This window comes from Acanthopagrus latus, chromosome 22, assembly GCF_904848185.1.
Source record: "Acanthopagrus latus isolate v.2019 chromosome 22, fAcaLat1.1, whole genome shotgun sequence".
Classification (NCBI taxonomy): Eukaryota; Metazoa; Chordata; class Actinopteri; order Spariformes; family Sparidae; genus Acanthopagrus; species Acanthopagrus latus.
Window position 1 is genome coordinate 11,620,796 of NC_051060.1, and position 9,314 is coordinate 11,630,109.

A 9,314-nucleotide genomic window follows, 5' to 3' on the forward strand; every position below is an offset into this window, starting at 1 on the left:
ATCTTGGGTGTAGATGAAAAATCTTTATTTGCTCTGGACACAACTGTAGAGAGGTTTGGGGATGTTACCATTGGATTTTATCAGCTCATTGAGTGTTTTTCTTTTCTTTTCCACAAAGTTTCACAAAAGACACATTAATCTAGTGAAGTAGAAGCATGATATTTGAAGTACAAAGAAGCATAACATGGAAATAATCAAGTACAAGTACTTCAAATTGTACTTTCAGTACAATCAAGGCACAACATTACTTGCATGATACGAACATATACAAACAAGTGTAATTGTGACTCCTCCAGGCTTATGTAAAATGCAGTCTGCAAACATATACAACATATGTAGATGGTCCTATATAAAAACACAGCATGAAAGTGGAGATACAGTGTGCTGCCTGAAATCCAGATCCCATGTAAACACATGAAGTAACAGATCGTGAGTATTAAAGTTTGAGGAATATAAAGCCTATGTTTTATATATTGTGTGTACAAATACAGCAGTGACCAAAATGGGATGCAAGTCACATTCCACCCTGTTAGATATCCCTTTAAAACACATATTAATATGTGTTAGTAAATGTGCAAAAGTAATGCCAGACACCAAAATGCTAGAAATCTTTTCTTGGAATTGGCATTTTTAAATGGCTGGTGATTCTTAAGTCCATGAAAGAGATAGAAAAAGAGTGAGAGAGAGTAGATACATTCTTCCACCTTGGACATGCCAAGAACCGCGTTACATAATAAATATGTATTTATAGTATAAAAGTGTAGAGAAAATTGCATTAAGGCCAATGTAAAACTTTAAAAAGTGGTACACAGATTGAGGTTAAAGGCAAAGGATAAATCTGGTACAAAACAGTATTAAAAAGGGTAAATCCACCAATTTTACACATTACAGGAGTGTGTTTACAGGTCTTGGGGAGTACAACTGCATATGTGAAAAATCCGGTTTTGAAAAGCAGTCCACTGGTCTAGCATTGCACTCCTATGACACTGTTGGACTCATTCTGGATAGTCCAACAGTGAACCAGAGAAATCTTTTTTCAAAACCTGCCGCCTACATTCCCCACAATGCAATATAGCCACTGAGTGACATCACTGGTGGAAATGTATCAGATTACATGCAGCTTCCTCTGGAGCCACCAAAGGCTTTCTACCACTTATTTATTTCACATAAGCAGGAGTACTCCCCAAGACATGTAAACCAGTTTATCTCAAAGAATACAAAAGAATACTGCAGAAAAATATTTTATGAAACCCCCAAAAAGTAGAAAAATGTGTCGACTGCATTACCAATTCATTACCCATATCCTTTCATAGTTGCTGTTATTTCTTTTTCCACAACAGTGCTGTTGTTTTTTTGGATGAAATGAACGTAGTGCATCTTAAGTGATATAACTATTTTTAAGTTACTCCTTTTTTTCAGGCTGCTCGATGAGTTTCCCCCTGTGGTACTTCTGTCCGATCCCGTAGGGGACGTGTGCAGATATGGTTCCCAGTTCTTGGGCACCCTCAATGTGAAACATCTGGTCGTCGAAGAAGATGTGGGGTTTTATTTTCTGCAGCAGGGGCCCTTTGGGAGCCCCGGCCAGGAAGAGAGCCTCGTCGATCTCCAGGCCCCAGCTGCGCAGAGTCTTCAGGACACGAGCCCCAGAGCTCGCAGCACTGCGGGCCGTGACCAGGAAAGTTCGGATGGGGCAGTTCAGGCGCTCGTTCTTGGCATAGAATTTTCTCTGGAGCTTCCCCAGAGCCTCCAGGAAACACTTTAATGGGCCCTGAAAGAGACAAAGCTTAAGGTTATTCATAAACTTTTGACATAAGGATCACACATAAAGATAACAGATAAAGATGAGTAACAGTAACAAAAAATCCCCAGTAATCCCTTTCTTTATACAAATCAAATCTTAAACTCCTAAATCTAGGTATGTATGCATCCTTGTTAAGGCACACAAGGACAACAGTGACGCTTAAACAGATTTAAATGTATTCAGAGCTGGCAGAGCAGGTTCCTAAACCCTGCAGACATTTCCCTTGTTTTGCTCCACACAGGTGCTGTTATATAGATGTGATTCAGTTTCTATTTCTCACTGTCATATATTTTCTTTGTATATACCTCAAGTTTAGCATTCTTTAACTCCACCAATTTAACAGTGCATTACTGTATCATTGTCAGACTCACAATGGACAGTTGAAAAATAAAAAAAGGTATCACAATCAATGCAGCAACACCAAATATAAAGTATCATGCCTACACACTGCCATGAGGTCAAGAACATAGAAGGCTGTTCACATTTGGTTTTTAACATCTGTCCTGAGTGCAGGGATCACAAATAGACAGCATTTAGCCCGTCAATACACACCTAGCATTAAATGAATCTCGGCACTGCGTCTTGAGTGACCTACTTCTGATCTGATATCACGTCCCTGAACTATATACAAATATACATCTATGTCTCTGGAGGAAACTGAGAGAAAGAAATATCTTCATGTATAACGTTTGCTGAATGAACAAGTAGGCCCACATAGTTAAGAATCTGTTGTAGAGAGCGTTTCACAAAGTTTATAAAGTTTCTCCTCCTGCAACAAGTCTCAAAACTGAGCATTTTTCTAAGGGAGTCTGGCGACTTCCTCCAGAGACACCAAAGAAGTATTGCTGATTACTGTATTTGCAAAATTCGACATGTTTACCCTAAATATGTTTATTTCAAGGTCAGACAAAGATTTAAAAATCCTGACAGGTAAGCGATACCTTGACAAAGACTTGTTACAAGGGAGGAAACATCCTAATGTTGTACATTTAATGTGGAAATTACAAAAAAGCACCAGTCATTAAGAATGGTGAATGCCGATGCCAAATGTGAACAATGGAAACAACCATCGGTTACCTGAGCGAGAGGTTTGTTCTCGAACTCCTTCTCGTGCTCAAAGAAGGTGTCCAGGCCGTGTTGCTTCACGATGATCTCTGACTCGTCTGAGAAGAGGACGGCGTCGCCATCAAACGCCACTCTCAGCTGAGTGTCGCTCAATTCATTCTCTGTTTCTGGCATAAACATTGTAGCTGCAGCAATGCCTGAGGGAAAGGAGCAGAGTGTTAGTTAAAAAAACCTGCTTTACTCCATTTCATTGGAGTCTTGAGACCTCTCAGCTGCAGGCATCTTCAACTTTTCTTTTTCTTTTTTTGTAATTGATGATCAAAACTGCTGTCAATTATTTTCTGTCAAAACAACTGATCAGTTAATCTCAGCACTACATTTGAATGTTTCATATCAGTTTGTTTTGTGTTTATTTTGACAACAGGGAGCCATAAATCACATGTCGGTGTCTTCAACCAGCTCCTTCTTGGTGCACAGTATGCGGTCGAGAATGAGTAACACAGAGTCATCATGCAAGTGTGTAAATATCAGTGCAGTGCGAACATGCCCTGAGGCTGCTGGTACAGATTTATTTACTATGTAAAATGGTTGCGTGTGGGGCCTCATGAGAGAAGACTGAATCATGTCTTATCTCAGTAGAGGATGACATTTAGGACTGTTGCTATCACAGGAAGATGTTCCTGAACTCCATCTGTTATCTTATCGGTCATTACTGTTGGAGAAGCTAATATTGATGTTAGCCTGTTAAAAAGGATAATACTGACGTTATCCTTTTGGAGAAGCTAACACTGGCATTAGCTTGAGAGGCTAACATTGATTTTAACCTGTTAAAACACTGATGTCAAGTCAAGCTATCGAGATTTTGGTCTGTTGGAGAGACTGACATTTATACTAGCCTGTTAGAGAAGCTAACACTGATGTTAGCCCACTGGAGAGACTAGTACTGTCGTTAGCTTTAAATTTTCCTCACCACATACTCATGTTTATGTATCCACACCTCCAACTAAAACAACTAATGCTTGCAACTCATTGATGCTGCAATTGAACGCCTGTCTTTCTTTATCCATTGTAGCAAGCTAAGCTAGCGAGCCAGTGACAAATGAAGTGAGATATTAAGTGTCATGGATACTGACTCACCTTCCTCTATGGCCTCTGTGACTTTCTCCGAGTCCTTGGAGAGGTACAGGTTTGTCATGTAGGCCTTCAGGTAGCCTATAGGACTTTTCCCTCCTGTCATACAGAATCTCTCTATGGTCAAGTCTGAAAGTATAAAAGCAAGTTGAAGATGTGTGAAGACAGAAATCCAAATGGAATCACATGACAATAGCTCTTCTTCATTTACACTGAGTAATCATTGTGTTGTTCTTGTTCTTGATTATGTCTGTCAATAGTGCAGCGGATGAGGCGCGGCAGCCACGGTGCGATTACAATCAACAATGCTCTGTAAAGGATGCAGCATACCGTAGTGATTAATGCTGTTAATGAGGCGCACTCCAACTTGGGCATGGTTGTTAGTCATCAGGACGATGTCAAACAGCTCCTCGCTGTCTGGGTAGAGCTCCCTCAATCGAGAGTTGACAGTCATCAGGGCCTGTGTGAGAGGACAGACACCGAGGGACAGGGTGTTTTGTCAGAGCGTTGACAAGACAAACATTACAACATTTGAACTACATGTTTAAACAACACTGAAACAATCTGTATGCAAATTAGTAAGACTGAATATACACCCTCTGTATGTGTCGCATACAAATGAGCATTCATAACTGTTTTTAAAAAAAACAAAACAAAACCTTATTGCAGAGAAGAAAAGGAGTGATGGTGAAATGGAAATAATCACCATGCTCCAGTGAGTCATTGATCACTTTATACCTGACATCCAAGCAGGTTTACATTTGCAGGAAGGAGGAATCCAAACGAAGCCTAACACCCACAGTGTCTGTTGCCAGCTGTGCCAGCATGTCTATATCTACTCCCCTGGCACTGAGTAGTTGCATAACAGCCCAGATCATTTTACAGTTAACGGTGTGCAATCACTCCAGGGTGATAACGCCGGTGAACAAGTAGCTCGACACATTCAAGTGTGATCTGATGAACACCACGTCTGCACGATCAGAAGCTCTGAACATCAACCAATCTGAACATCCTGCATGCTTCTAAGAAAAGCTCGATTTTTCCTGCTGAAGACTGTGTGACTTTATGATTTATTAAGCCACCAACCCTAAGCAATGGTATTTGATGACCTAGATATGACACTCAACACAACACTTTCCTCAGAACTGGTCCACCCAGAAACGTTCCAAACACAAACAGAGAATGAGAAAATATAAGTAAACGGCAGGGTTTCTGCAGATACAAGCCACTGACTGTTCGTGATGCCACCTATAGGTTTTTGAAAAGCCACAATGAGGGTCAACATGGGTGGTACCAGCTATCGCTATCTTGGTAGTAATTCACTCTACCTGCTCCTGGCTATTCAGAAATGTCCAAGGAAGTGCAGAGTGAATGCAGCTGAAGCGATCCTCGTTAGTCTTACAAGCCCCTCTAGCTGAAAGCTGGCTAACAAGCCATCTATGTTCACACATAAAGAGAAGTGAAATGTGCTCGCGTTACTAGCACGAGTTCAGCTGTGGGTTTGTTTCCCCCAAACAGGCACAATAACTTGTATATTCACTGCAAGAGACGGAGCAACAGCAGGCCCCATGGTGTGTGACTGTATTTGTGTTCAGTTTTGCCTCTGACCAAAGTCAACACTCACCAGAGACTCAGTTTCTTCCCGTTATCCTGCAGCGTCTTTCACCTTCCCCATCTGCTCTCTGTACCTTCATAATGTGAAGTACATTTCCCCTCCACCCAGCCGTCAAATTAAAGAAATGGAAATACATTACAGTGGATTCCAGCAACAGCTTGAGAGTCGAGAGTGAGGACAAATACACTTTTTATTCCCCAAATAAAGATATAAAAACAAATTGTTGTTCACTCACTTGTTTAAATTCTATTAAACAAGTTTAAATGATATTAAACAAATACAATTATAAGTGAAGAAATAAGCTATAGAGATCGAAACAGTTACCACACTATAAACAACTTTAATCCTGCTTTAAAGTTGTTACAATTTTAACATGGGCTCTTTTGGGCATTAAGTTGCTTTTGGAGTCAGCCTCTCAAGTGGTCATTTGAGGAACTGCAGTTGTTGGTACCCGTGGATGTTACATCTTGATACAGACACACCTTCACACTACTAATGTGTCATCAGTGACTTTTGTACCTGCATGTTGTATTGTGTCTAGTAAAATCCTGCACAGTATGCCTTTAAGGGACGAATAACCAGACAATCAAGACACGTGAAATTGAGAGAAATTGTGTCTGTGATTAAAAAAACCCAAAACAAAACAAAAACTTTAACACGAATTCTTGAGGCGTGGCCTCATTGTGCAACATGGATTTCAGTCCCTGCTGTTGACTCGAGATGCAGGACTGACAGAGGTCCCTGCTTCGTGCTTTACTGGGACCACTTAAGGGACCACACCCTGCAGCAGGCTGACAGTACCGGGGCTCGGGCCTACCTTGACGAAAGGAAAAGCAGCTCCTGGCTTCAGAGGCTCGCTTTCGTGCTCCACCTGATGAGCCACGTACTTCTCCACCCCTTCTTCCTCATAGATCTTCCTCTCTGCCACCATGTTGAAGAGGGTGCGCGAGGAGACGGCGATGGTGACAGCAAAACGGGGTTTAGGCTGTTAGATGATGGAAAAGGCATTAAACAGACATTAGGTTTATGATAGTGCTGAGCACAAGGAGGTTCGTCAAGCTAACGCACAAGCTCAGCACAAACACTTGAGTGAAACTACTCACAGGTCTCGGTTTGTTTGTTTTGAGGTTGTCAAAAAAGGCTTTGGCCGCAGCCCAGTCCTTCTCCTCTCCGCCGTCTACAGTCGGAGCTTCGCTCGGCTTGATTTCACTCATCTTCTGTCAACTTTTCTAAACCTGTCAACCTTTTCAGACAACCCCTGGATAAGAGGTGAGGCAGCAGCAGCAAGAAAACTTTCCGGAAATGTAGTAAAAAGAAATCCTGGTGGGCGTGTCCTCCAGCAGTGACGTAGGCAGGTCTGAGCATCACTTAAACTTGGTTGGTTGGATAGAAGAGAGAGGTTGAAGGTATGTGGCCAGAAGTATGTGGACACGCCTGGCATACAATCATATCTTAATAACCTGGTCATTCACTATTTCAAGTAAGTACATTTACAAAAGTACTGTACTTTAGCACACATTTAGCATACTACAGTGTTAAAGATATTATGATAATAGCCTATTACTTTGGTAAAAGTGGAAGTCACCCATATAAAAAGTATTTGAATTAAACTTTTACTCTAATTAGCTTATATTAAATGTAGTGAAAGTAAATCATACACTTATTTACATGTATGTAGATACCCTAAGTGGACCTTAGTTTGTGAAAACTTTGTATGGCAGTGAATGGAGAGCGACAAGTATTTTTTTGATCCCACATGAATTGTACCATGAACGACACATATGTTTTTGTCAAAATAAAAGATATTTTTTTTTAGGTCAAGACAGTCACAGTTTGTCGTAAATACAGTAAAATATCAGCTAGTTTTGAGTTAGACTGCTCAGGGAACTACATCGTCTCACTCAACACACGTCACCAACACCAATATGGCCGCCAACTCAACATAGAAGAGGTACTGAAAAAGGTGAAATTCACACTAAATCTGGTCATAATGACGAGAGCTTATGAATAACCTTCTCTGTGCCTGGTAGGCGGCCAAGTTGGTGATGTGTGTTGAGCGAGACGATGAAGTTCATAGAGTGAGTTAACATAAAACTAGACGGTATTTTGTTTTATAGACAACAAATTGTGACTTTCTTGACTTAACGATTAAGATGCCTTAAGGACTCGACTCGACTTGGAACTTGCTTGAGATTTGGACCAAATGACTAGGGTTAAATGTCTGACAAGTGCAATATGCTAAAAATACCAGGATATCCTGCTGCATCCGGTTCATCCATTTTTCAGTATGTGAGCCAGCATGCTTTTCAGGCTTTTCTACCACAAGCCTTTGCACAGTGAAAGATATGTCACATCAACTGAGCAGCTGAGAGAGCACAGACAGCTGACAGCTCACTGGCTGCGTTCCACATCCTATATTTTTTCCTTTTTTACTTCAAGTTTCACACTATGGACTGTGATGGATGTGTACTCAATCTGGAATACAGCCCGTGTATCTCCAATTTTGTGATTTTGAAGCTGACTTTTGTGATAATCTTGGGGATTATTGTCCCTTTATATGTTGAGAAAATTCTCTGACTTCTTCAGATAATGTATTTACAAAACCCCACCTTACGTTACTTGGAAAGTTTGTTGTAACAAATCTGACATTAGGGCTGAGCTCACGGAAAGTTACCTTTTTAGATGAGGTTATCCCAGGAAAGCAACACTACAAACATTTGATGCTATTATAAAGTATTTTTTAGGGAACAAATTCATACAGCCAGGCTCCAAACTCTTGTTGAAAGCCTTCCAAGAAAAGCTGAGACTGCTACAGCTATGTAATAATAATACTGGTTTCCTCATACAGCTCTGGTACACTACACGTATCAGACCTTTTAGTCAGTCGTGTAGAGGTTAAGGCAAGGTAAACATTTCAAACACAAAGGCAATTCAAAGTGTTATTTAAAAAGGGGTAAAGAAATGTGCTATACAACCTTTATAAGCTCAGTATAAAGGAAAGAAACAATATGATGCAAACACAAGTAAGACTTTCTATAAAAAGATTTTTTTGCTGGAAAAAAGTTGAAGACATATACATTACACAGTATTTCATCACGGTAGGAAAACAAAACATGTAGGCATAAATAGTTCTTATTTTTTTACGTATATCTGTTTCTATTTCTTAAAACATACACTGTCTGTGAGTTGACACCAGTTTAAATCTTACATTTGTACTGGTTTCAAAGTGATAGGGTTGTCCCAATCTGTCTGTAAAGCCAACACTGTTTATTATCATACTGGTACCAACCTGACCTCCAGATGTCACATCTCCTCTGAACTTAGGTAATGTTTTTGATTTCCTTTACCTTTTCAGTGTTTATTTTGGTGTCTAGCGTTCCTATCTTTTCAGATCATCTTCCTGCCCTTGTGTGTTTCCTGCCCCTCCTGATGTTTCACCTGTGTCCAACTGTCCCCACCTCCCTTGTGTCCATAGTCTTTGTGCTTGCTTCTCTCTCTGACACTTCATTCCTTTGTAGCAAGTGTTCCAGCATTCTTCCACATGTATTCGCCTCCCAGTGTTTTTGAGCCTGTTTATTGGACCTTACCTTGCCACCGCCCAGCCCGTCGTGTTTTGGTTGCCACGCTGATTGATGTCCCATGTACCGAACCAGCCTTCAGTACAAACTGTTTTCCTTTTTTGGAAACCTGTCTACGTGGTGT

At 40.7% G+C, this 9,314-nt stretch overlaps 1 protein-coding gene across 1 annotated transcript; it reads right to left on the bottom strand.

Annotated features, from left to right (window-relative positions):
• On the bottom strand, positions 1-6,964 carry LOC119013039 (cytosolic 5'-nucleotidase 1A-like). The gene is made up of 6 exons (XM_037087365.1): positions 6,716-6,964; positions 6,430-6,597; positions 4,328-4,457; positions 4,004-4,126; positions 2,879-3,063; positions 1-1,768 (listed from the first exon to the last, which is right to left on the bottom strand). The coding sequence occupies exons 1-6, from the start codon at positions 6,824-6,826 to the stop codon at positions 1,403-1,405; spliced, it is 1,083 nt and encodes a 360-aa protein (XP_036943260.1). The 5' UTR covers positions 6,827-6,964; the 3' UTR covers positions 1-1,402.
• Between the last annotated feature and the right edge of the window lie 2,350 nt (positions 6,965-9,314).

Excerpts from the sequence above, each read along its gene's own strand:
- LOC119013039 (XM_037087365.1), bottom strand. The coding sequence starts at position 6,826 with ATGAGTGAAATCAAGCCGAGCGAAGCTCCGACTGTAGACGGCGGAGAG. Across the intron at positions 4,458-6,429 it reads CTGCTTTTCCTTTCGTCAAG|GCCCTGATGACTGTCAACTC; the intron begins GTAGGCCCGAGC and ends CCTCTCACACAG. Across the intron at positions 3,064-4,003 it reads CACAGAGGCCATAGAGGAAG|GCATTGCTGCAGCTACAATG; the intron begins GTGAGTCAGTAT and ends CCTTTCCCTCAG.